Source organism: Cyprinodon tularosa, unplaced genomic scaffold, assembly GCF_016077235.1.
Source record: "Cyprinodon tularosa strain WSP-4 unplaced genomic scaffold, ASM1607723v1 ctg844, whole genome shotgun sequence".
NCBI classification, from domain to species: Eukaryota; Metazoa; Chordata; class Actinopteri; order Cyprinodontiformes; family Cyprinodontidae; genus Cyprinodon; species Cyprinodon tularosa.
Window position 1 is genome coordinate 34,882 of NW_024039612.1, and position 26,733 is coordinate 61,614.

At 40.4% G+C, this 26,733-nt stretch overlaps 1 protein-coding gene and 1 long non-coding RNA gene across 2 annotated transcripts in view; one reads left to right on the forward strand and one right to left on the reverse strand.

Moving 5' to 3' along the window:
• The window catches only part of casq1b (calsequestrin 1b), a 45,855-nt gene that overhangs the window by 13,634 nt on the left and 5,488 nt on the right, over positions 1-26,733 (forward strand). The window contains exons 2-4 of the mRNA XM_038272864.1: positions 20,526-20,619; positions 25,213-25,313; positions 25,431-25,542. Of these exons, the coding sequence (XP_038128792.1) occupies positions 20,526-20,619; positions 25,213-25,313; positions 25,431-25,542 (307 nt within the window). The remainder of the gene's footprint in view (positions 1-20,525; positions 20,620-25,212; positions 25,314-25,430; positions 25,543-26,733) is intronic.
• LOC119775020 lies at positions 11,990-12,427 on the reverse strand. The gene is made up of 2 exons (XR_005279602.1): positions 12,310-12,427; positions 11,990-12,098 (listed from the first exon to the last, which is right to left on the reverse strand). It is a non-coding gene; the product is annotated as an uncharacterized LOC119775020 (long non-coding RNA).

Here is a 26,733-nt window from a genome sequence, read left to right on the forward strand (position 1 = left end):
TCTTGTACATTCGAGCATTTTTTAGAGGATCTCTCTCTAGCCTTTTCTGAGTCCACTAAAGCTCAGCCCAGTCCAGTCCAGTTTAGTCCAGTCCAGTCCAGCTCAGTCCAGTCCAGTACAGCTCTGTACAGCCCTGTTCAGTCCACTTCTGCACAGTTCAGTCCAGTTCAGCCATCACTTACATGACCGCCAGCTAGCACCATCCGTTAAGAGGCTTAAAATCAAACCAACTAATTCAACTCCTATGACTGTTAGCTTTGCAGCTAAACCAGAACCTGAACCCACACCAGTTAGCCTTTTTCCTCAGTCAGTCTCTGAACCTATTAGCCCAGCTCCTAACGAACCCTGACGTAAGAGATGGCAGCACCGTGAGCCGGTTCTGAGCCGTCTAAAGACCCCTGAACGAGCCGTGAGCAGTCTTGAGTCAGTTCTGTGCCACTTTGAAACTCCTGAGTCACCTCTGTGCCATTTTGAAACCCCTGAGTCAGCTCCGTGCCATTTTGAAACCCCTGAGTCAGCTCCGTGCCATTTTGAAACCCCTGACTCAGCTCCGTGCCATTTTGAAACCCCTGAATCAACTCTGTGCCACTTTGAAATCCCTGAGTCTGCTCTGTGCCATTTTGAAACCCTTCAGTCAGCTCCGTGCCGTTTAGAGACCCCTGAGTTAGCTCTGTGCCATCTAGAGACCCCTGAGTTAGCTCTGCGCCGTCTAGAGACCCCTGAGTTACCTCTGTGCCGTCCAGAGACCCCTGAGTTAGCTCTGTGCCGTCCAGAGACCCCTGAGTTAGCTCCGTGCCGTCCAGAGACCCCTGAGCAGAATTTTAAAGAGGTATGTGATTTTACGCCTCCCAGGACTTTTCTGCAGGCGCCCCTGACCGCCAAGAGTCCTCTGCGAGCATCACCAGCCTCTTCAGAGACCGAACCTTTGCAGCCTCGGGCGGTTTCTCCCTTGCTGGAGTGGGAGCCACAGTTGGTGGTCTCCTCTGTTCCTGAGGTGGAGCCACAGGGGGTGGTCTCCTCTGTTCCTGGGGTGGAGCCACAGTCGGCAGGCTCCTCTGTTCCTGACCCGGAGCCGCAATCGGCGGGCTCCTCTGTTCCTGATCCGGAGCCGCAGTCGGCGGGCTCCTCTGTTCCTGATCCAGAGCCGCAGTCGGTGGTCTCCTCTGTTCTAGTCCAGGAGCCGCAGTCGGCGGTCTCCTCAGAGCCTGTTCCTGAGCCGCAGTCGGCGGCCACCACAGAGTCTGTTCCTGAGCCGCAGTCGGCAGCCACCGCAGAGCCTGTTCCTGAGCCGCAGTCAGCGGCCACCTCTGAGCCTGTTCCAGAGCCGCAGTCGGCAGCCACCTCAGAGCCTGTTCCAGAGCCGCAGTCGGCGGCCACCTCAGAGCCTGTTCCAGAGCCGCAGTCGGCGGCCACTTCAGAGCCTGTTCCAGAGCCGCTGAAGAAGGGACGGGGTACCCCTTGGGGCTACCTACTGAAAGTGGGGCGTCATGCTCCTAAGAAGCTGCTTCCCCCAGAGCGTTAGCTTCGCCTCTGGCCCCGCGGCCGACCTCCAGAGCATCAGCTCCGCCTCCGGCCCCGCGGCCGGCCTCCAGAACCTCTGCCACGTCTTCGGCCCCACAGCCGGCCACCTAAGACTCTGCTCCGCTGCCGGACCCTTGACCGGCCTCCAGAACCTCTGCCACGTCTTCGGCCCCTCGGCCGGCCACCTGAACCTCTGCCTCGCCGCCGACCCCACGGTCGGCCACCTGAACCCCTGCCTCGCCGCCGACCCCACGGTCAGCCACCTGAGACTCTGCCACGCCGCCGGTCCCACGGCCGGTCACCTGAGACTCTGCCTCGCTGCCTGTCCCACGGCCGGCCACCTGAGACTCTGTCTTAGGAGTCATCAGAGACTTTTGTTGCTTTTGTCCACCTTAAGTGGATTGTTTTTTTTTGTTCTGGACTGGTTTTTGTTTTTGGCCCTCCTGGCCTGTTTCCCCCTCCACCCATGCTGGGTGGGTTGTTTTTTGTTTTTTGGACTCTGTTTTTGTTGTTTCTGGCCCTCCTTGCCCTAGTGCACCCTCCGCCCGCCCTGTGTGGGTTGTTTTTTTGTTTTTGCCTTTTTTTTTTTTTCATGGACTGTTCTGAGGGCGTCTGGAATCCGCCCTTGAGGGGGGGCTCTGTTGGGATCCTGAGGCTTGCCCACCAGAGGGCGCCGAGGATCCTCTTCTGTTATTTGTTTTCTGTTAAGGACTGGGGTTACTGTTGGGATCTGGAGATCTACCTTCTGTCTCCAGCAGAGAGCGCTGTGGGTCTCCTGGGCTGGAGCCTCCAGCACACCTGAAGCTCATCAACTCATCAGGAGACCTTCCTACATAAGCAGCAGCCAGACCTTCCTTCAACGCCCGAGTGTTGACCAAGTTTGGTTAGCAAACCCAAGCCTCTGTTTATCTAGTGAATTTCAGTAGACTCTAGAGAGGAACTGGATTCTAACCTGCCTCTATTTTCTTTACTCACAGAAAGCCTGACCGAAGTCTGAAGCTCTGGATGAGCTTTACCTGGAAACCTGCCTGCCTGCCCAAGGAAGCCAAACCTGAAAGTCTCAGGCTCTGTTCGAAAACCTAGGACGTGTCCTCCAAGGACGCGGTCTACCTAGACTGGATCCTTCCAAGTCCTTGAAAATAAGTAGACCGGAAGAGTTTTGGCTGTGAATTCAACCAGGTCTACCCTTCGGTGGGTTTTACCGCTGTATGCGCTGTTGCTTAGCAACCGTGAACGTTGACACACAAAGCAGGAAAAGAATGAAAACCGAAGTTTTCAAAACTGTTTATTTATTTCTTTTTTATTTTGAAGTGAACAAAGACTACACTCACAACACTCCAGAGTGGAATAAAGGTTCCAACAGCCGGGAGCAGGAACAAATAAAATCAAATGTAATGATAGAAACCTTAGTCAGTTAAATAAAATGCAGCTGTCATTTTGCACATCTCTGATGCTGCTGCTATTTTCAAATATCCCTTACTGTAAAAATGTCCATAGCTGCATATTGGTTATTTATTATGAGGTGCCCCCAGGGACATAAATCAGAATTAACTTGCATATACACATATTAAATTACACTCTTCCATATAATATACTGAAAACCTCACACAAACACTAGTAAAATGCTCTCACATACACTAGTGAAAACATTTACCTCTTATATAATCTACTCAACAGCTCTCATACAAAGTAGTGAGAACTGTTCATATAAACTGGTGAAAAGCTTTACCTTTCATACACACTACTAGAAAGCTTTCATATACACTAATAAAAAGCTCTCATATACACTATTAGAAAGCTCTCATATACACTATTAGAAAGCTCTCATATACACTACTAGAAAGCTCTCATATACACTATTAGAAAGCTCTCATATACACTATTAGAACGCTCTCATATACACTATTAGAACGCTCTCATACACACTACTAGAATGCTCTCATATACACTACTAGAACGCTCTCATATACACTATTAGAAAGCTCTCATATACACTATTAGAACGCTCTCATATACACTATTAGAACGCTCTCATATACACTACTAGAATGCTCTCATATACACTATTAGAACGCTCTCATATACACTATTAGAAAGCTCTCATATACACTATTAGAACGCTCTCATATACACTATTAGAAAGCTCTCATATACACTACTAGAAGGCTCTCATATACACTATTAGAAAGCTCTCATATACACTACTAGAAGGCTCTCATATACACTATTAGAAAGCTCTCATATACACCACTAGAAGGCTCTCATACACGCTACTAGAAAGCTCTCATACACACTACTGAAAAGCTATTAGCGGATTTCAGTTGAAACGGAAGGTGTTTCAGTGAAACAGGAAGGACCGTCATTACACCGGAAGTTGTTTTAAACGGAGGTCATTCTGGCTAGCTCCGTACATTTTGTGCTATCTCCGGCCGAAATTGTATCAAATAAAATTATTGATTCATGCTCAGCTATCCGCTAAACAACTCACAGAAGCATGGGCATTATTTATTTTATTTTTTATGTTTTTGCTTCAACAGAGATCCTTTTCCGGTGTTGTGCGAAATTCTGTTCCCATGTGAAAATCTGTTCCACCTGTGTCGGGAGTGCGCCGCGCATTGCGGCCACATAAGCGGATCTGATCATTTCCCAGGCTTTTCGGATCATTTCTAGGTTAAATAAAAAGTCGTAAAATTATACAAGGTTGAGACATTTAGTTTAATCAGCCGCTGTTGTTTACAAAATTGTAAAATAAAGAAAAAATACATGCGGTTTTCTTATGCTGTTTTGTGTTGTTATTTTAAACGCCAAGAGAATCAGTCTCTTTCCAAGTTTTTTAACTTCAGCCTGACAGAAATAAAAGTCAAGTCACCAAATACTAAATTTGTATTTATAATTTTTTATTACTGATATAAGATGATGGGAAGTGCCTGATAGCAGTTCCATAATATGGAAACAAATTAATTTAGCTGCAAATCTTAAACTGTGTTTATTCCTCTCTTCATCAACAACAAACCATCTGGATTCGGTGATATTTGAGCAATGTTTGCCTAAATTAAAGGAGGGGGACCATATATTTTAGCTTTCTAATAGTGTGTATGAAAGCTTTCCAGTAGTGTGTTTGAGAGCTTTCTAATAGTGTATATGAGAGCTTTCTAGTAGTGTGTATGAGAGCGTTCTAGTAGTGTATATGAGAGCCTTCTAGTAGTGTATATGAGAGCGTTCTAATAGTGTATATGAGAGCTTTCTAGTAGTGTATATGAGAGCTTTCTAATAGTATATATGAGAGCTTTCTAGTAGTGTATATGAGAGCTTTCTAATAGTGTATATGAGAGCTTTCTAATAGTGTATATGAGAGCATTCTAGTAGTGTATATGAGAGCTTTCTAATAGTGTATATGAGAGCGTTCTAATAGTGTATATGAGAGCATTCTAGTAGTGTATATGAGAGCTTTCTAATAGTGTATATGAGAGCGTTCTAATAGTGTATATGAGAGCGTTCTAATAGTGTATATGACAGTGTTCTAATAGTGTATATGAGAGCGTTCTAATAGTGTATATGAGAGCGTTCTAATAGTGTATATGAGAGCTTTCTAGTAGTGTATATGAGAGCTTTCTAATAGTGTGTATGAGAGCTTTCTAATAGTGTATATGAGAGCGTTCTAATAGTGTATATGAGAGCTTTCTAGTAGTGTATATGAGAGCTTTCTAATAGTGTATATGAGAGCTTTCTAATAGTGTATATGAGAGCTTTCTAATAGTGTATATGAGAGCGTTCTAGTAGTGTATATGAGAGCTTTTTAATAGTGTATATGAAAGCTTTCTAGTAGTGTGTATGAAAGGTAAAGCTTTTCACCAGTTTATATGAACAGTTCTCATTACTTTGTATGAGAGCTTTTGAGTAGATTATATAAGAGGTAAATGTTTTCACTAGTTTATGTGAGAGCTTTTTACTAGTGTTGTGTGAGGTTTTCAGTATATTATATGGAAGAGTGTAATTTAATATGTGTATATGCAAGTTAATTCTGATTTATGTCCCTGGGGGCACCTCATAATTTATTCCCCAGTTTTATATTGTTAAAAGACTTTACAGTATTGTATTGTTTATATTTTAACTCTTCCCTATTATGTTATTCTTATACATTTTTCTAAGGTCCACATTTGTGTGACCATTTTCAATAATCTTTCTGCTGCTGTAAATTTGCCCATTGTGGGACAGTAAAGGGATTTTCTGTTCTATAAAAGGGGTAGAAAGATATAAGTAAATCTAAACAATGTATTTATAAAAAATATATCTGCAAAATCTCTAATATTCAACAACAAAAAATACGTAGATAAGCATATTGTGCAAAACAGCAATAAAAAGATAAAAATCCTATCAGATTTATAGTCCCCACCCTGCAGATATATTAGAATCTGTCCTTACATTACAGCCAAACCCATTTACACAGTAACAGATTAAAACCTTTAGATAAATCAAACTTTACCGCCACATATCTGACTCAATAACCATTAAAACAACAATTTTTCATTAATCTCAGACGGAACTATTAAATGACTTGTATTATATTAAACCGAACTTCCAATTTTCACCACTGTTCGGCGCCAAGTAACCTTTACTCTGATCACAGCTTGCTTGGTCTCGCAATGAATCCTGGGATATCCAAGAATACCGAGGATACATCAGACCCGTCCTTCAAATCGGGCAAAAAGAAGGACGCATTTTAAGGCCGCATAACGAGGACTCTTGGAATCCGACCAGACCTCGGCGCCGTGCTATGATGCAATCGGCCTTCGAATCCGGTCTTCTAAGGATGCGTCCTCGGTTTTCGAACAGAGCATCAGTCTGGATTCCTCCTTCAGCTCTCAGGGAAGAGCTAGGAAGCTAAACCTGAAGATCTCAGTCTGGATTTCTCCTTCAGCTTTCAGGGAAGAGCTAGGAAGCTAAACCTGAAGATCTGTCTGGATTCCTCCTTCAGCTCTCAGAGAAGGGCTAGGAAGCTTAACCTGAAGATCTCAGTCTGGATTCCTCCCTCAGCTCTCAGGGAAGAGCTAGGAACAAAACCCACGTCAGAGTCTCACTAGCCAGAAGCTAGACGCTGCTGCTGCTGAGCTCTCTGCTACTTCCACAATCTCTGGACCCAACCGGTTCCCCATCTCAAGGATCTGTCAGAACCTCTTCAAGGTACATTCAGAAATTACTCACTCGTCAAACCATCTAACTGCCTGGCTAATCAAACTCTCATCTCTCCAGATAGAAGTGAAACCAGTCCCGGACCTGCACCAGAACCAGTCCAGATTTACTCTGTTTTCCCTAAATAAACATTGTTAAACTTTATTCTGTCTCCAGTAAGTGTTCTGCATGTGGGTTAAGTCCATTAAGCCTATCATGACAAAAGTCAGCTTTAATGTCAATTCTTCACATTCACCAGACATACAAGGACTCGAGAGGATGTTTCTCATTCACCAACGGTGAAACAGATAAAGTGCACAGTGACAACAGATAAGATCAGTACCGAATACTAAAATTTAAACATTCAATTTCACAATAAATATATAAAATGTACAATAATATAAAATATGCAATACTTATGCTAGTGCAAAAAGGCAGATAGTGGCAAAATAATAATAATAATAATTAATATTATTATTATTATTACCAATTATGTAAGATATAGTATTTGTGAAACAACAGTGCAAAATAACAGTAAATAAATATAGTAATAATAGTAGTGTAGGAGACAGTTTGTCCAGAGTGATTTTTTTTTTTTTTTTGAGGGGGGGCTCAGCTTCCTGACAGCTTGGTGGATGAAGCTTTCTGTGAATTTGGTGGAGCGGGCAAGAGCCTGAACAGTCAGTCTATGAAAACACACACACAAACACACACAGACTGTCTGTCTGTCTGTCTTTCTCTCTGTCTGTCTCTCTCTTTCATGCACGCAAATGTCCTGCTTAATCCAGTTTCTGAGGAATGGAACTGGGTAGAATTTTTCCAGAGGAGGTCCGTTGAGGTCCACAAACAGGAGTGAAGACCTGCTGTCTTTGCGCAATCTGTTTCGCGTTGCCCATGTTATTAACTGCAGAAAGGCACATGGCTAATTTGCATACTTGAGCAGGATTGGCTGGCTCCACTTGGCAAAAAACAGAACATATTTGTGAATAAAGGTTTTGAATTTTAATACTCGACATGTTGAGCTTAAAAACATTTTAGTGACCATTAGTGACAAAAAAATATTGTATTTATACATTTTTTGACACAATCTAAGGCTACGTTCACACTGCAGGCCTTAATGCTCAATTCCGATTTTTTTGTGAAATCAGATTTTTTTGCGTGTCCGTTCACACTTCCAAGTATATGCGACTTGTATGTGATCTACTGTGTGAACTGAAAGCGTTCAACCGAAGTGTCCCGCATGCGCACTCGAGGACGCGATGACGTCACATGTAGCAAGCGTCCTCAGTGTTTGCGGAAGTAAACATGACTCGTAATACCGCAGCGTATATTGCGTTCTTTAAGTTATTCTCCAACAGGAGCAGGCACATTACGAACGAAATCTTTTTAAGAAGATCAAAAAGAAAGACCCTCCCCCGGTTCCGGTAAGACCCTTCGAGTTTGGTCTGAATCGAGCTATCTTTCCAAATATAAATTAAGTCAGCAACCTCACTTTCTCTCCATTGACTGCTCTCTGTGTTATCTTCCACCATGGTTGTTAGTTTTTCCCATCTACGCTTAGTAGGACGCAGATTAGTAATGTTTAGTAACATTTGTCAAGTATCAATGAGGTGTAGGTCGGATGAATGCGACCTGGCCGTACAGACACAGGTCGCATTTGAAAAGATCAGATACGTATCGGATTCAGGACCACATATCCAAGTGGCCTGGGTCGCATTTGAAAAAATCCGATCTGTGTCGTTCAGACTGTCATAAAAAGATCAGATACAGGTCACATATGGGAACGTAGCAGTGTGAACGTAGCCTAAGACCCCCTTTAAATTTTGCTTTTGAGGCTTTCAGGGGGTCTCATGGGTTAAACGGGGGGGTCGAGCCCCCCCGGACCTCCCCCATATTTTGCACTCTGGGTTAGCCTCAACTGGATTTATAGACAGATATAGCTGGGTATCATCAGCATAAAAGTTAAAATTAATCCCATGCTGTCTAATAATTCTACTGATTGGGAGCATATATAAAGTAAAGAGAATTGGTCCTAGCACTGATCCCTGTGGTACTCCACAGGTAACCTCTGAGCATGTGCAAGATCTGTCATTAACGTGAACAAACTGAATTCGATCAGATAGATAAAATTTAAACCGGTTTAATGCTGTACCTTTAATTCCAACAATATATTCAAGTCTTTCTAAAATAATATTATGGTCAACTGTATCAAATGCAGCACGGAGATCCAACAGGACAAGCACAGATTTAAGTCCATTATCTGAGGCCATGAGAATATCATTAGTGACTTTTACCAGAGCTGTTTCAGTGCTATGATGAGCTCTAAAACCAGACTAAAACTCTTCAAAAAGTTAATTAGTGTGTAAGTGATTGCACACTTGTTTGGCAACTATTTTCTCAAGAATTTTGGTAATTAATATTAATGTAGACCATTTGGTGCATCAAATGCAAATGGAGTAGGTATGGAAAGCCAAATGTGCCGCATATTTCATAAATTAAAAACTGATAAGATCTCTATTTAAGTGTTATCTGATATGCTTACATTAAATAAATACATAAATGTAGTCCTTGATAAATGAATATTTAGATATTTTTGATTAACTGTCAAATTTGTCTCTCTTGCTTACAGAGATTGATCAATCAGCACTTTATATACTGTATATACCCCATGCACCTTTTTCTTCCTTTTTAAATCTTCTTCTTTTTGACTATTGAGCAAATGTAAACGGTACATTTCTCTACTCAATAAAGTCAATCAATCAATAAATCTGACAGGTTTTAAAATTGACCTAAATTAATGAACCAATTTAATAGCTCCACAGCTTCAGTTTCTACACTAGCAAAATCACACAAATTGGCAAAATAGGCAACATTAAATTCATATTTTTCTTTTTGCTCATTTACGACAAGAATCTGATATACAAAATGACACTCTGTATATACTCGGTATATAAAAAAAGGCAACAAAAGTTTGTGTAAGTCTCTAAGTTTTTTTTTATCTAAGTTTTTTTTTCTCAATATACCATGCAATATATTTCAGCACATGATTTTTGAAATTAAGAACATACTAAATACTACCAAAACTAAAGCATCATCCATTTCATCAAAAAAATACTACATTGACATTTAATTTACTCTAATTTCTATTTTCTACTATTTGACTCAATCTTAATGGCCAACTCAATCGGTCTCTTCGAGTCAGTCTGAGATAGCAAGACTTATGTTAGGATACATACTATACTATAGGATGTCACGTTTCGGTGGTGTTGGTTAGAGGACCCAAATGCAGAGACGAGTTGGTTGAGATGAATTTAAGTGATTTAATAGGTTTTCTGGTTCTGAAGCAGGAGTCAAAAATCCAACAAAAATATCTCACGAGGCAGGAGTCAAAAATCCAACTGAAATATCTTAGGAACCAGAATCTAGGAGACATCAGGGAAAAACCAAAAACTAAAAACCAGGAAGAGACAAGGAAAGACGACAGAGAACTGACCAGAGGTTTGATGAGATGTAAGACGAGGATAGCAGCAAATAGGAACTGAAGAGGGAGGGCTTTTAAAGGGGACAGAGACAGGAAGAGGGCTGATGAGGGAATTGAACACAGGTGAGAGCTGAACAGAAAACAGAGCAAGAGAAAGAGGACACAAGAGGGCAGCAGAGGATAACAAATGAAAAGCTGGAAGACAGGAACTAATAAGAAAACATCAACAAAATAATAATCAAATAACTAGAATAAAGAAACATGGTGAAAAGAAAACTAAACACTAGAAATCAAGGAGCAAAAGAAAAACATAACAGAAACAGAAACCTAACATAGGATACATCGGCGTATATATGGATTTTCTTGGTTAGTACATCCAATGACTGGGAAACATCCTCTCACATTCGGAAAACTGCTTGTTTTTACAGCCAAAAGCAACGTTATTCTACGTCCAGTGAACAAATAGAGATCAGTGCTGTCAACCAGAATGACGTACGCTGTGATTTACAACTGTGATTGGCTCCCTTTGTGAGAAACATATTTTTTGGCTATTTGTATTTTGAGAGAAAAAAAAACATGAACAGCTGAGCCAAAACATATTTGTTTTTTGTTTTTATCATTTTCAAAGGAACGATGAAAAAGACTAGCTTCCTGCCAATGTAGTTGATTCAAAAGTACAATATCTAATTTTGAAATGCAGTGGAGTGAAAGTTATAAGGAGGTATGAAAAACATTGTCAGAATATTGTTGAAAGGTTAAATATTGGAAACTGATGGCATTGCATTGTAATCATTTCTCAAAACGCCTCCAGTCTGTCAGTCTGGCTACACAATTATGTGTATAGAAAATCTATTTTTTATGTGAATATGTAGGTTAAGGTTATTTACTTTGGGGTTCCAAGAGAGTTATTGAAAGAAGTTAACTTTAAAGGATGGAACCAGATTGGTCGACCCATATGTAGCCTGGTCTAAAAAAAAAAAAAATCTATTTCAGACTACTAGGTTAAATATATTAAAAATCAAGTTAAAATGCGTTTAAAATCTGTTTAAAATAACAATAAATAAAAGTTAATCAATTATTAAAAAGTGTTCATAAATAGTTTAAATCCAAACAACAGGTTTTTTGTTTTTTTTGTCAATTTATTTGTTGAATACTAATGTTAATGTTGCCTTAAGTTCGTTTGCCTTGAATCTTGTTTACAACCTGACTTGTTAAGTTGTCAATCTTGTAATTTCTCTTATCGCATTGGATGATGTAAACTGAATATCCAATCAGATGTATTGCGGGAGCCACCTAAGCTGAGACTTTTCTGTGTCGTTTGGGAGCTTCCGGTTTGGTAGACGCTGGATGGTTATTTGGTGCATGGTGCGTGTTTTGAAGCCGCTTGTCGAGAAATGTCCTGGGCCGTGAGTAGTGAGGAAACAGGAAGCGATTCTTGTGGGATGGAAGAGGGAAATAGTGACAATGAAGAAGGTTGGAAGATAGCAACATCAAAATATGTCTATGATTTTGTTGATGTCTAACTGAATGTACTTGTGCACATACAAAAGTAGCAAAGCCACAAACCTTTCTTGTCCCATTGTTGACCTCAGCAAAGTTTTCACTGCTTTAAGACCCGAGTTAGCACTTTCCACAGAAGCACTGGTAAAAGGTATGACTGACAGAAGGTGAAGAATCATATAAATGTTTGGGTAGCACTTCATATTTGTTATCTTTAGAATTTCAGAGAGAGAGATGGGTTTTAAAAAGTTATACTTGTCCAGCCAGTCCCTCTGGCATGTTCTTTTGGTCACCCCACTGGCTCTTTGGTTGTCTTTAAATTCTCTGGCAGGGAAATTGAAAGATTTGGGTGGTTTTCTGGTCTGAAGAAGCTGGAATTTTCCAGAGTCGTCCATTTCACTAATCCGGTCCTTGGCCTTTGATATATCTGTAATAACATTGATATTTACATTGTCAATTTTGTATGGGTGCTGGTGGAGTTGTAAATCTGCTTACATAAAGCTTTTGTATAGTCTTGCTTTATTGTGAAATAATTATTATGAAATGTAAGATTTCAAGATTAAGCAAAAAAGTCAGTTGTGTAAAACAAAAACAAAAGTAATTGTTTTGACATTGAAAAATATACAACTATTACTAACCTATGTCGTAAGTTGTTTGGGGCAAATCCGCTTGGTTGAGCGCCGGCTCTTCAGTTGTCTTTACATCGAAACACGGTCCTTGTTGTTCATCTGGAAAAGAAAATAATTGATCAGGTGAACCTTGTAATCTCAGGAGGAGCCACAAAACAATCTAATGTTGTGTTTTTATCGTAAATTATTAAATTCACTGAACACATATCACTAGTTGCACAAAACTGAATTTACTTAAAAGTAAATTGTATTTTTATTGTAAAATATTAAATGCACTGAAAACAAATAACACCAGATTTGTAGTTATCATATCACAACGTTAACAAGACTCCCTTAGACTCCAAGCATGTGCTTAGAGCATTCATTGATTTGGATCCTTACCAATCGATAAAAGTTAGTAATGTTTTCATAAAGGATACCATTCTTATTTTTAACAGTACAACACATGTGGTACAGGTTTAGACCCAAAAATACATACTACAAAATAACTATTGTATGCATGTCAATGGCAACTAATGTTGCTTAATTTTGTTAATTGTACACTCTTTTTATTACTTATCAAACACTGCAATTTTTTATAACTTTCCCGTTACTGGTTAAAGTATTCGTACAATTGCATTACTTTGCAACTTTAAACAACTTGTTTATCAACAATGTTGATAATGTTTTCTCATTATCAGCATTTTCTAGTAATCATTATATAATAAACATTTACAGATATAAACATTTCAATCTGTGTTATTTAGATTATAGACATAAGCCTATAGAAAATAAAGTGATAAAGTTGGTTTCTACTTACCCTTCTGTTGGACTGGACCAGAATCTTAAAAGAGATGGTTGTCTGGTTTTCTTGTTCGGCCTTAAATCTTCCAGGTCTCCTCGTAATCGCAACGACGCCATTGTGGTATGGCAAGCCGAATGGAACAATAATCGTCCGTACAATAACGTGCAGTTCCAACCCGTATTTTACGCGAGCGCACGTTTTTTACGTCACCGCGCGTTCTGGCTGGAAACGCGCGCTCGCGTAAAATACGGGTTGGAACTGCGCGTTATTGTACGGACGATTATGGGCCCAATTGGCTTGCCATATCCCAAAGGGGGGTGCGCGCGCCCCCCGCGCCCCCGCCTGAATCCGCGCCTGCAACAGTTTATTGAATCTGAGCTCAGATAGGTTACGTATCTGGACTGGTTAAAGGGAAGAAATTTATAGAATATAATTTTCTGAATTATTGTTATTTTGAGTCTGTGAAGACATTTGTAGTAGTGTAACAGTACTGAGACACTTAAAAAAAAAAAACTTGGACATTTTCTTTTCAATATTTTCTCTTTTATTTTTATTTATTTTTCCCAAATCATAATTTAAGTTTTTACTAAAATTTACCCATATATTTAAATTTATTTGTGTTGTGTCATAATTATTAACCAAGATTTAAAAGTAATGGTTGCATTCAAGGATAAACAAAAGTAAGATGAAAGGGGTTAAAAGATAAATTCATTATTCTTAGTGGGTTTAAATACAGAGTTGCATATATAAATCCTGCTAAGTGGAGGCAGCGTTAATATCAAAAACTCTAAATAACTACATACAGTTAAAAGACTATTTCTTATTATTTCTCCTGTTTAACAATATTAGTTGTAAGCAACGTACCCAGGGCCCTACCTATAGTAGTACCATAACATTAATACAGAGTTAATGCCTAACTACTTGGGTTGGGTGCTACACATACACACCAACTCAATGGACGGACGATCTTTAGACTTAGACAACTTTTATTGCAATTTTATATATACTGAGTGTATACACAACAAATTTTGTTTTTTACAGTTTTTAGAACATTTCCATTCCATATAATGCAGCACTGATTAAATATAAACATTGTGGGAGAGAAAAACAACACATTAATTATATGTGGTGCACGTGTGTATTATTTTGGTTTGGTAGTATTGAGATGCAGAGTCAGTGATTTAATTTAGAGTTTTCTCATAAGTTCATTTGTCTGATGGCAATGAGGAAGAAGCTGTTGCTAAATCTGGTGGACCTGCATCAAATTCCCAGAGGGCAGCAGGGAGAACAGTTCATGGTGGGGTGTGAGGGGTCATTGATGATGTTACTGGCTCGATCTGACTGGATGACCTCTGGCTGAGAGCTGTCATCATCTAACTGAAACAAGGGGTGATATGAAATTCTACAAAAAAAATTGTATTTACCGCTCAGTAATTTGTGGATCGTCATACCACGAGTCCAGCGCCGGGAGACCCAAAGGCCCAGACATCCAAAGGGACCCCAAGAGCGAAGGCACCAAGGAGGGGCCAGCCCAGGAAATCAGACCAAGGGAGGAGGTGATACAGCCCCGAGGAAGTCCCACAGCCACCGCAATGCCGGCACCCCGGAGAGCCGCGGGGACGAGTCCCCGGGCTCCGCCGGCAGCCAGCCACCATGAGGTGAATCTGGCCCTGGGCCCCAGGGATCCAAGGCCCCAGGGGCGCCCAAACCCCAGACAGGAGCCCCAGCAAGGCCCCGGCCGGCCGGGCCCCACGGAGAGGCCGCCAGGACTGAGCCAGCAGCCATCCGGGCAACCACCCCCAAACCCCGAGCTTCACCAGTGCACCGGTGAGCCCCGACGCCAGCCAGCGGAGGGAGAGCAGGATGAGGGGAATGGGCTCCGCACTTAACGGAGACTTGAGATGGGTTTGGGAGAGAGGGCATTCACGGACACACATTCACACATAACACTGACATCCAATAATACCAGGACCAAAGACCCAGCGGCACCGGTGGTTGGTCCCGGGAGTATCGGATGACCCAATAAGTGAACCTTCATTCCTGCTTCGAGCCCGGCCCCCCACCCCACACCCGGACCAGACCACCCCCAGCAAAAGCTTCCCCGCAGGCCACCCAACCAGAACCCCCCCCCACCCCCCCAAACTACTTCAAACAGCCACTACACGCCCCTCCTTCCGACCTTCTTTGGAGAGAGCAGAAGTGATAGCCCCACCCCCGTCAGGCCACCCAGGCCCTGCAGCCGCCCCCCGTCAAGACCACAGACCAGGCGGCTTGCTCTTCCTCCAAGCCCCAGACTCCAGGTGGCAGCCGGAGAACAGGGGTGTGAGAAGACCCCAATCCTCCCTGCGCCTGCTCAAATGTGGTGTTGTTATGTGTTGCTCTCAGATGTAATTAAAACTGGGAGTACCAAAAGGGGGTGTTCAGCACAGTCCACCCCCCTCTGGGAGATAGGCGGTGGTGCCAGTGCACCCCCCCATTCAACAACCCAGAACCCACAATGTCTAAATGCGAGAGGGGATGGGGGGAGCCAACCTTGGTGAGGCCCGTAAAATAAGCCCCCCAGTGCCCTTGACCCCCACCCCCCAGAAAATGCCCTACATAGATGTGTGTTGTGAAAATGTTTAGATGGAATTGTCTAAAATGCAAAATAAAATTGGGGTGGGGGACGTCATCAGAAGGTGGGGCCCTCCAGTAACAACCCCCTCTCCAAAAACCTACATGTGTGGCAGTGTGATGGAGCAGGCAGAGGGAGGATTTCGAGGATGGGGAGCAAAGGACTGGGGTGCTTACTGCACTCCCAGGGAGCCAGCTCCCCCACTGACACACAAGCAACAAAAGACATCCAGGCCTAGATCATTCCCACACCCCCTCCCTCCCCTTCCCCCACTAGCAGAGTACAAACCCTTGAAGGGGTATGCATCTGCCAGAGGTGTTAATGTCCATGCCCCCCCAGCCCAACAGGCCCTGAGGCACCCCAGCAGACCAGAGGCCGCGGCAGGGCCAGACAGCCGGGTGTACACCAGCCCAGACCCCAAGCAGCACTCCCCACAGAACACGGGGCCCCCTCCAGAGGGCAACGTGCCCCAGGGTTCCCAGAAACCTGGACCCACCCCGGACCCACCCAGCAGCAGCACAGCTACCAGGCCAGTAGCCCACTTCCGCCACCACACAACCCCCCAAGAGCACCACATGCGGCTGCCGAAGGACCCCCGGAGGTGTCCCAGGCCCGCCCCGATGGGGGCAATAGACCCCAGGGCGAGGCCCGCCAGGCACCCCAATCCGGGCACCCCCCCGAGCCCTCCAGGACCCAACAATCCCCGAACCATCCCCTGCACCCCGTAGGACGCGCCCCACAGCCCCCCACTACACTAAGTGATGGAGCCGATCAAAGGAGCCCAGAGAGATCGGTCTGATGGGGATGCAGTTGCTGTCTCAAGATTATTATGATCCAACAACAGATCTCTGTACTGATTGATGCTGAGTTTATCCTTACTTTTCCAATTCATGAGGATAGTTTTCTTTGCATAACGCAGTGAAAGCCATGCAAACTGATTTTTTTTCCATAGAGCTTCCCTCAAAGTCACCCAGCAAGCAAACTGAAGGAGAAAGTGAGATTTTACAACCCGGGCACAGTGATAGGTCCTTACAGACCTGTACCCAGAACCTCTGAACCAGCTTGCATAACCATAACGCGTGAATATAATTATCAAGATGATTGCCTGTGCACTGTGGACAGATGTGGACATCTTGAAAAATCTTTGAATTGTATAGTGCACTCTGTGGAGGATTTTGTAATGTATTTATTGTAAATTGGGGTTTCTAGTCATGTTAAAAGTTCTAAGACTTATCTGAGCCCAGATGTTTTGTTGAAAGCTGACTGATAAATCCTCCTCCCATTTAGTAATAGGAAGAGATATTGTATCATCCAGTTTAGTCAGTGTCCTGTATAATTTAGACAGTAGTTCAGGATGGTTTAAATCTAGAAACTCTGATATATTAGTTGGAATTTGTAAACCTCCATCAATATGCTTAAATTTATTTCTAATTATAGCTTTAATTTGCTCATATATTAAGAATTTATTTTTGTTAATGCCATATTGAAAATTTAATCTAGCAAATGTGATAAACTCTGTACCTTTAAATAAATGACCCAGATATGAAATACCTTTATTCTTCCAGTATGGAAAGTTTATCATATTACTTTTTAGTAGAATGTCAGGGTTATTCCTGGGTGTATGACTGCACAGGATAAGTGATGACTTCGTTATTTTAAGAAATTCCCACCATGCTGTCAGGGATGAGCTGATGTTAATATTTTTAAAACATGAGTGCCGCTTGATATTAGACCTAATAAACGCCAAATCTGAAGTCATGATATTACTGCATATTTCCTGTTCTGTGTCTATCCTGGGCTCATCTAAGGTTTTATCCATTTTGAGATGTACTGTAATCTTTTTGCTAAATAGTAGTTTGGGATGTAAGGTAAATCTAGTCCCCTTCTGTCTTTAGTTTTCTGTAGTGTCTTTAGGCTGATACAAGGGGGTTTGTCCTTCCAAAGCAATTTAGAGATGGAAGAATATAGAGATTTAAAGCAGTCAGATGATGGTTTATTTGGGATCATTAAATAGGTAGTTAATTCTGGGTAAGACCGTCATTTTAATTGAGGCTTCTCTACCTATAAGGGAGATTGAAAGCGATTTCCATCTCTCTAGGTCCTCTTCTATTTTATTTATTTTAAAGAGGGGTGTGGTTGAGTTTTGGTAACTCAGCCAATTTAGATGACACAGTACTTCCCAAATATTTGATAATTCCTGATTGCAATTGTAGACCTGTGGGATTCTGTGGAGAGCAATTAATTGGTAGTACTATAGATTTAGACCAATTTATAGAGTATTCTGAGACTCTTAAGAAAGATTCTAGTAATCTAATCACTTGAGAGAGGCAAGTGTTTGAGTGCTGGGGATAAAGTAATACATCATCTGCATAAAGACTAATTTTATGCTCTATTTTCATGCCTTTTATACCTTTAACCACATTAGTTTGTCTGATTGTAGCAGTTAGAGGCTCAAAGAAAATAGCAAAAAGTGAAGGGGAGAGCGGGCATCCCTGCCTGGTGCCCCTCTGGAGACAAAAGCTGGAAGATGTTTGATTATTTGTCCTGACACAGGCTGTTGGGAAGCTGTATAATATTTTTTACCAATTTATAAAGGAATTGCCAAAGCCAAATTAATGTAGAGTAGCACATAAAAATTTCCAGTTTACGCTATCAAATGCTTTTTCTGCATCTAAAGCCAATATATAGGATTTAAGATTTTTACTGCAGGAAAAATGTATTAAATTAAGCAGTCTGTGTGTGTTAGCAGCTGACTGCCTTCCATTAATGAAACCAGTTTAATCTAGGTGGATTATGAGAGGAGTGACTTTATCTAATCGTTTTGCTAAAGCTTTACAGATTATCTTAATATCCACATTAATTAAGGATATGGGACAATAGCTGGTCGGAAACATAGGATCTTTGCCTGGCTTAAGCAGGAGACTAATGGTGGCAGAATTCATATTAACTGGAAATTTGCCATTATCTTGAGTTTCCTGTAGCATTCTATGGAACGTTGGGGCCAGAATGTCCCAGAACTCTTTATAGAACTCAGTGGGGAACCCGTCTGGACCTGGCGCTTTATTATTTGGCATGCTTTTTAATTCTTGCTGAACTTCAGCTGTAGACACGTCGTCATTGCCGTGGGGCGCCTCCCCCATCCCAACCCCGCTCCCGCAGGAGTCCCTCTCAGCGCTGCAGTCAGAGGATGTTTACCCTCAGCGTCCAGACTGCAAATGAAGCGCGCATGCGCTGAGATTGAAGGCGCAAATTGATCACAATAATTAAAATAGCCTGCGCTTTGTAAAGCGAAAAAAGTCGTAACATGCAACTTTTCTAAAAACAAATTAACATGGCGCGGGAGCACCACTGTTATGATGCAGCACCTGAAAAGAAAACACGCTGGAGCCTTCGATGGCAGTGAAGAGAGCTGATCAGCAGGGTGAGCGACCATGTTTGTTTCGTTTTAAAGTGGGGAAACGTAACGTTAGTTTCTCAGGACAATAAACAAAGAAAAAAACGACTATATTTGCATTTACAGACTCAATTGTTAATATATTACAGGATCCGGAGGGTATTAACAATGCCTTCCTAGATTTCTATAAATCTTTATATACATATATTTCTATAAATATTTATACACAATGTGGGCATTGTCAAGCCCACAGACCATAGCAGTATGCTCCAACCATTAGCTGGACTTCCGAGAGATGGATCTTTAGAAAAGGTTAAGAGGCAGTCTATACCACAACTGAAACAAATCTCAAAGAAGCTCAAAAGCATGTTTATGGTTCAGTAAATGGGGAGTGGAGCTCAAAGAGGGGGCAATCATCGGAAAAAACAATAATAATAATGTAAAAAAAAAATTTGTCGAGTAGTAGATAGTAGATAGGTAAACCTATCTTTTGAGGATCTTTTGGGCAACATCCAAACAGAAAACAGATGATGAAAAAGATAAAAGTACATGATAAAGCAAGTTTGCAAACATTGACAGAGGCAAGGTTTCAAAGATTAACAATCATCAGCAACAAGACCACAACCCTTTTTGGCTTGAGCCAGGTAATTAACGGCCAAGCATTAAGATCACAAAAAATAGACATGACTGTAGATCCAAATCTGCCTCCAGGATTTGACCAAGCAGCAGATGCAGAGAAAGCACGTTCCTATAGGATATAATCAAAATGAATATGCAGCTTTGCTTTCTGGCAAATACAGGCTCAGTGACAGGCCTGGTGTCACATTACTAGAAGGTTGGCAGTTTGTCAGAAGACTCCAGGAATTTGTCCTGCTCATTATTTGAACCTGGTACAGAATCAGGCAGGTTATATTATGTTTCAGTAAAAAAGTAGGCATTTTGTTTGTAGAACAGCAGCCTAGCCAGAAGCTATGCTGACCTGTAAAACACTTTAACTGAGAGTTGCAACTATGTGTTGTTTTTTTTTCACTGTTCACAAAAGGGAAATGAGTGCCTGGGTATCTTTAAAACAAAAATTGATGGAATGGATTCATGGTGATGACTCTATTAAGTCTATTGAACAGTAATCAGATTTGTACCAAAAGAATGGATGAGTTTGAATGACCATAAGAAATGCTTTTAAAGACAGTCTGCGAATAGCAAAATAAGGCATGTTGGCACAGTATGTCTTGATACAGTTAAGCTTTTGCTGGGCTTGTTGTGCCTTATGTTGTATATTCATCTTCCAATGCTGCAATGTCTACATCAAGATACCTTAAACGTTTAAATTCTGCAAAAATTGAGTTGGTTGAATCAGCTTTTTTTGGATAAAGTACATTGGTCTGATTCTGGATTTCGCCCACCTGTTTTTGTGCCACTATCCCTTCGTCTAGCTTGCAGCTCAAGTTCTGGATGGGTTTGAAGATGAAGAGATCGGATTCGGCCTGGTGGATGAGAAGAAGGCATCTGCTGTTGCCAAGAAGCTAGGTATGAATTTTAGGAAGACTGCTTATAAAAATCTTAAACATGAGGTATGTAAATTGTCTTGAAAATGTCTTGTAAAGTAATGCTGCCACTATACAGTACTTGGTGGTGGAAATTATGTGTTGAGGATCTTATTTTTAAAACCATAAAAAATCCTCTTACATACCAGAAGACCTTCTTTTACATCTTTCTAGTGTCTCTTGCATGATTTGTGGCGAAATGCAGAGAGGACCTCTTATATCATTTTTTTTAAATATTGTAACTCATCCATCAAAAGCTAATAGTACTAAAAAATATGTTTTCCTACCTTTGCGATGGATATCTGCAGATTTCCCAAAGTTGTAGGGGACCTTGGCTGCTCTTCTTTCGTATTTGCTTTTCTCTGACAAATTTCAAGGCCACCTAAAGAACAGTTGGTTTAGTTTAATGTTACTTAAAGTGACATTAAATTGCAGATGGATCGACTGTATTTACTAATCAGGTGATTTTTATGGTATTTAGTATAACTAAATATGATTAAAGGGTACAAATGTAAAGGGTTGTTGGATAACATTTGCCTACCACACCTTAAACATTTATTACTTTCCTTCAACATTACTTTCCTTTCTATGAAAAACTGGCTATAAAATGGAGAGAAATGTGCGGTGGTAACGTGCCAAAATGTGAAACACATCAAAGGGTATATATACTTTTGACAGATGGGTTATATTGTTCATCCTATTGCTCCATAAAATAAAGAAAAAAATATTACAAACAATGTAATTAAGATGTAATTAAGTCCCAGATGTTGATCCTTCTTATCTTTTAGAGTTCCTATAAAAGGAGAAATGGACGCCCAGAAGGCTCATGGACCAACAGTGACATCATGTGCTTTTAAATATAAAGCACGGTCTGACAGCTATGGCTTTAAACCACAATTTCCTTCAACACTGAAAAAATATAAAAACGCAAAAAATCCCAAAAGGATATTTTGCTTCCCCTAAAAGTTTTCTTTTTAATTTTTTGAAACAAACATTTAGCAGCACCAGATCAAACCTTCCTAGTCCTGTTGGTAGAAACATCCAACTAAAACATGAAAACAATGTCTCTTACTGTAATTCCTCTTATTTCCTGCTTTAAAGATTAACCCACCTCTGTTTGTTAGTTCATATCACTACATTAAAGAATGTTAAAGAAATAATTTATTTTCTAGTAAATGACTCACAACACATAACACAGATATCAAAAGAGAAGAAGATGGGGAGCAAAGAACTAAACATGGAGAAGCAGCATTTAGTTTCTATGCTCCACTTATCTGGAACAAACTTCCATAAAACTGTAAAAGTGCGGAAAGCCTGATTTCCTTTAAATCAAGACTAAAAACACATTTGTTTAGGATTGCCTTCGACTATTCTAGTTAGACAGTTCAACAAAAACATGTTTTCTTTAATCCAACTGTTTTTAATATTCTTTTTTTATTTCTGCAATTTTTATTTTATTTTATTTATTTTTTATTTTTTCCTACTTGCTTTGATTCTGTTTTATCTTCCTGTATTTTAATCATGTAAAGCACTTTGCATTGTCTTTGTACTGAATTGTGCTATACAAATAAATTTGCCTTGCCTTGCTCTTGCCAAAGGACTGGGGTGAAGAAGAGAGAGAATTTTCGTCCCTTGAGACGAAAATCTTTAAAAATTTGTTAAAGCATCATCTTTGGGTCAGTTGGTGTGCCCGTGGAACAGGGACTGGTAAGCCTCCCTCAGTCTGCAGGGCCCTCTTTCAGAATAAGGGATGGGTCAGTACTTGAAATAAGTTCAGGAATCCCAGGGAATCCCCAGGATTGTCAGTTTCAGAAAACTGTACAGCTGTTATCTTGAGTGCTCCATCAAACAACTCTGGTCAGTAGCAGAATTTCTAGAAGTTACCCATTGGCTGTTGCACATTTGAGCTTAGTCCTGACACTAGCAAAGCATCATAAATGGTGTTTTCTTTGAGAAACTTCTTCATGCTTGCTGAAGGCAAACTGTCCAGATCATTTTATTAAACCGATACAAGATCAGATTGATCATCATATCAGCTATGTCAGCTTTCTCCATTGGTTGACCGGCAAGTTTCCCTACCTTCATTGTGGGGCATAGTGGTTTGAATGCAGACTGACACTGAAGCCATTGAAAAGTTATGTTCTGCATAATTATTGAATAGATTAGGTTTTGTTCAATTATATTTTATAATTAATCTTTGCTGACAGAAAAAGTCTAAAAACATTTTAACCTGAACAGACTCACATGGAGAAAAGAAGACCACTGCATTGAATGTAGTTCTGCTTAATAATGTAGATCTAGGTTAGATGTTAATATATTCCCGGAGTCAAGATTATGTGCAGAAAAATAAATGGGCTGAGGAGGGATGGAGTTCATGAGGGTTCAACGATGCGGGGATGTGAAGGAGTGGCATTGTCTATATGCCCTTCAAACATTTGCGGCCTTTAGGCTTATAGGCTGCCTGGATTCAGCACAGCAGTAAAGAGTTCCTTTTCTGCCCTGGATAATATTCTTACTGGCGACCTCACAGTTACAGAACTAATAGGAGCCAGGGACAAGCGGTAGGAAATACAATTTGAGCTGTTCGGAAAGAGCTCTAATCAGCTCTAAACCTGAACCCAATCAGGCCAAGCTCTGTGCATAAGTTGCAGTGGTAACCAAATTAAAACTCTGAGAATCGGCTTTATGAAACCCAGATGACAACGAAATAAGCCAGACTTGGCTACCTAAGATATGCTTGCAAACTAAGACAGTTTTAAGAAATACTCCAGTGGTGTCAAGAGAGATCTTATAGAAGTCTTCAGTCAGCTTTTAAGATCTGAGGCAGATTGATCAACTTCTCTTACTCAACCTAATTGACAAAGCAGACCAGCACCATTAAAACACAGAATCAGGTCCTGCCAAAGAAAAGTAAACGGTTGGTTATATGCATTTTGCCTGTCACACTTTAAAGACGTATTAACATCCTGCAACAAAGATAGATCTAGATTCGTTTTTCTATTAAAGATTGAAGATATACAATAAAGACATGAGCAGGATGTTCAAAATGTGAAAAACATCAAAGGATATGAATAGTTTTGACAGTTCATACAGCACATACTCTTGCTTAATTAAATACAAATATAAACACTTAAAACCAAATTTAACAGAATATTGGCAAGTTTTTATTTTTTACAATTCTGTAAAAGGTGATATGCAGGTAACCCCAAATGTTTTATGAACAAGCAGCGACCTCAAGTGTTTAAAAAGTATAAGACACTGTCAGTCAGCTAATGTGACCCATATTTACAAAAAAAATAAAATAAATTAAATAGAGTGAGCAAGGAGTAGAAAAGTCCAAACACTGTTTTTGTTCCTCAGCAAAAAAGCTAATTCATATATTTGGTTTTGGGCTGGGGTGCATTTAAAGAAATGTAATGTTGTATAATGTTTTTTGTTGCAATGATAGTTTTAGGGTTTTAAAGTAGGGCTGCAACTAACGATCATTTTGCAAATCACTTAATATGTTGATTATTTTGTTGATACATTGATTTATAATCGGATATAATCCTTAAAGATTCTTTATGAAATTAAACCAGGTGAAACTACAACATTTCCACTTAAAGAGTGCCGGAAATTGACAGACACAATTATTCTTTTAACATAAATGAAAAATGTTAACATATTTTTGCAATTTTGATATAATTAATTACTGCTCCAAGTGGGCTGCTCTGTCAGCTAAAGGTGTATTTTACAGTCTCTATACTCCAGTTAATGATTATTTGATTACTAAATTAGTTAACGAATATTTTAATAATCAATTAATCATGACTAATCCGATTAATTGTTTCAGCCATAGTTTAAAGCGTGCCAAACAAAACGGCAGTTCTGGAAAACTCAAGCTAAAATAAAAGTTGCATTTGAAACTGTCCAACAACCATGTTTGATGGTTGGTGGAAAAAAAATTAGCTGTTTGTTCACAATGTCAGCAACAATGTTTAGAGGGTATTGATTATTGTGTGACGAAGTGACTGGTTTCTCTACAAATAGCTAACAGAAAAAAATCCTTAATTCCAGAATAAACTAAAACACACATAACTTCTCTTAAATTCTCTTTTTACAAAATCTCTAGGAAAACTTAGGAATCCCCTTACTGCAGTTAAAAACATTATCAAGGATATGTGGTGCTCTGGGGGTTGCCTTTTTAAAAAAAAAGAATCTCTAATCATAGCATTATGAACTCTTCAAAATTCCAGGAGATTTTAAAGTCATGATATCATGTCCCTATGTGAAACCTAGGGAAGGGTTATATTTTGATCTTTCCATGGCAAAAACTATAGAAAAATGTTGAATTAGCAGAGCAATAAAGTTTCTAAGAAATAAAAGCAAAGTACAGCCATAGAAAATAAATATTTCCCTGCCCTAAATCAGCAGTTCAGTGAGTTGAGCAAAAGAGAAGAGGACACTGAGAGCTATGAGGAAGGGCTAGATCACATTAAGAACTTCATTTGCTGTGTAAACAAAAAATTGTGTAGTCTTGTATATGAATCTTTAATATGTAATTTTTTTTGCAGATAAAACTTCCTTTTCTCACCAGGTCTAGATGAAGTTGAAAGCATCTATATCTTTGCGGACAATGAGATAATAGAGTACGATGGAGAGCTGGCTGCAGACACCATCGTTGAGTTCCTATATGATGTAAGTAATGTTGGTGGAGAGCCACCCAGAACTGTGGCTAATCACATATTTGCAAAAGATGGACCAATAATAATTAGAAACTGCAAGAGATGCTTCTGATTTTTTGTCTCCTGTTAGGTGATTGAAGACCCTGTTGAGATCATTGACAACGACCGAGAGCTGAAGGGTTTCTATAACATGGATGATGTCATCAAACTGGTTGGCTACTTTAAAAGTGAAAGATCTCCCCGTAAGTTCAATACTTCATCAATTAGAAATGATCTGAAATTTTTTTTTTTCTGCACTGATACTAGATTTTTCCAACCAAAGTACTTGTACAATATTGAGATTCTAGCATTCACCAACACGTTGTACTGATTGGAATATTAAATAAATTAAAAGCTAAGTTATAACAAAGAGTTCTTATCATATTTCCTGATATGTTCAGTAGACGAAGATTGATTTTTACCTTGGATCCAGCACAGATTGGATGCTTTTTTTTTTTGCTTGTGTTAATAACTTTGCTGAATAGTACGAACTTGCGGTTCTCTTGATCGACAAACCAGTCTGGATGTTAAGCTAAACAGGGGAACTGATCTGCAGGGGCTGCTTCTTTTGGCACCTGTTCATGCAAAAAAATACCTCCACACAACTGACATTTCCCCTCAACAGTCTGGATACTTAAAGTTCTGAAGTTTTCCTGATGTCATGTAATGTTTCTGCCTCTCAACTCCTGAGCCCGCCTGTTTCAAACTGAGCTTGTCTGCCTGACCTTTCTGCTGAACTAATGGAACCCTGAACCTGCCCAAAACGCTCTGTGGATTCCTGGAAACTCTCTGTTTCTGTTTCGGATCAGAACCTCTGGCCGGGTTGTGGACTTCTTGATCTCGGAATCATCTTGTTTAGACCTGTTTGCCTGACCTGGCTCAGACTCCTGCCTCTTCACGCAGGCTGCTGCATATGGAAACTTTGGACGGCTACCGCCGACTCTCCCATTTGTGGTGCATAGGCTTGTTCCTGTCTCAATCTGAGAGGACTGACTGAACTGTTAAAGTGATGACTGGTCATTGAGTGAAGCTGACTTAGACAACTTTTATTGTCATTTTTTAACACAGAGTATATACAGCTTTCATGACATTTCCATTTCTTAAAGTGCAGCAGTGATCAAATGTAAACAGTTTTGAAGAAAAATTATGGTGGAAAGAAACCACATTGATATGGAAGTTCGGAGCATAAAATATATAATGGTGCATTATGCAGGATTTTGTTTTGGAGTTGTCAGTATGATGCAGAGTCTGTGACATGATATGAGGTTTTCTCAACAGTTCATATGTGAGCTGGTGCCGCCATCGCTGCTACTGATACTTAAAATGCTACTGCAACTACCATTGTTACCATTGCTTTTGTGTCTTCCCGGGGCTTGCCCTCATTTTAGGATATT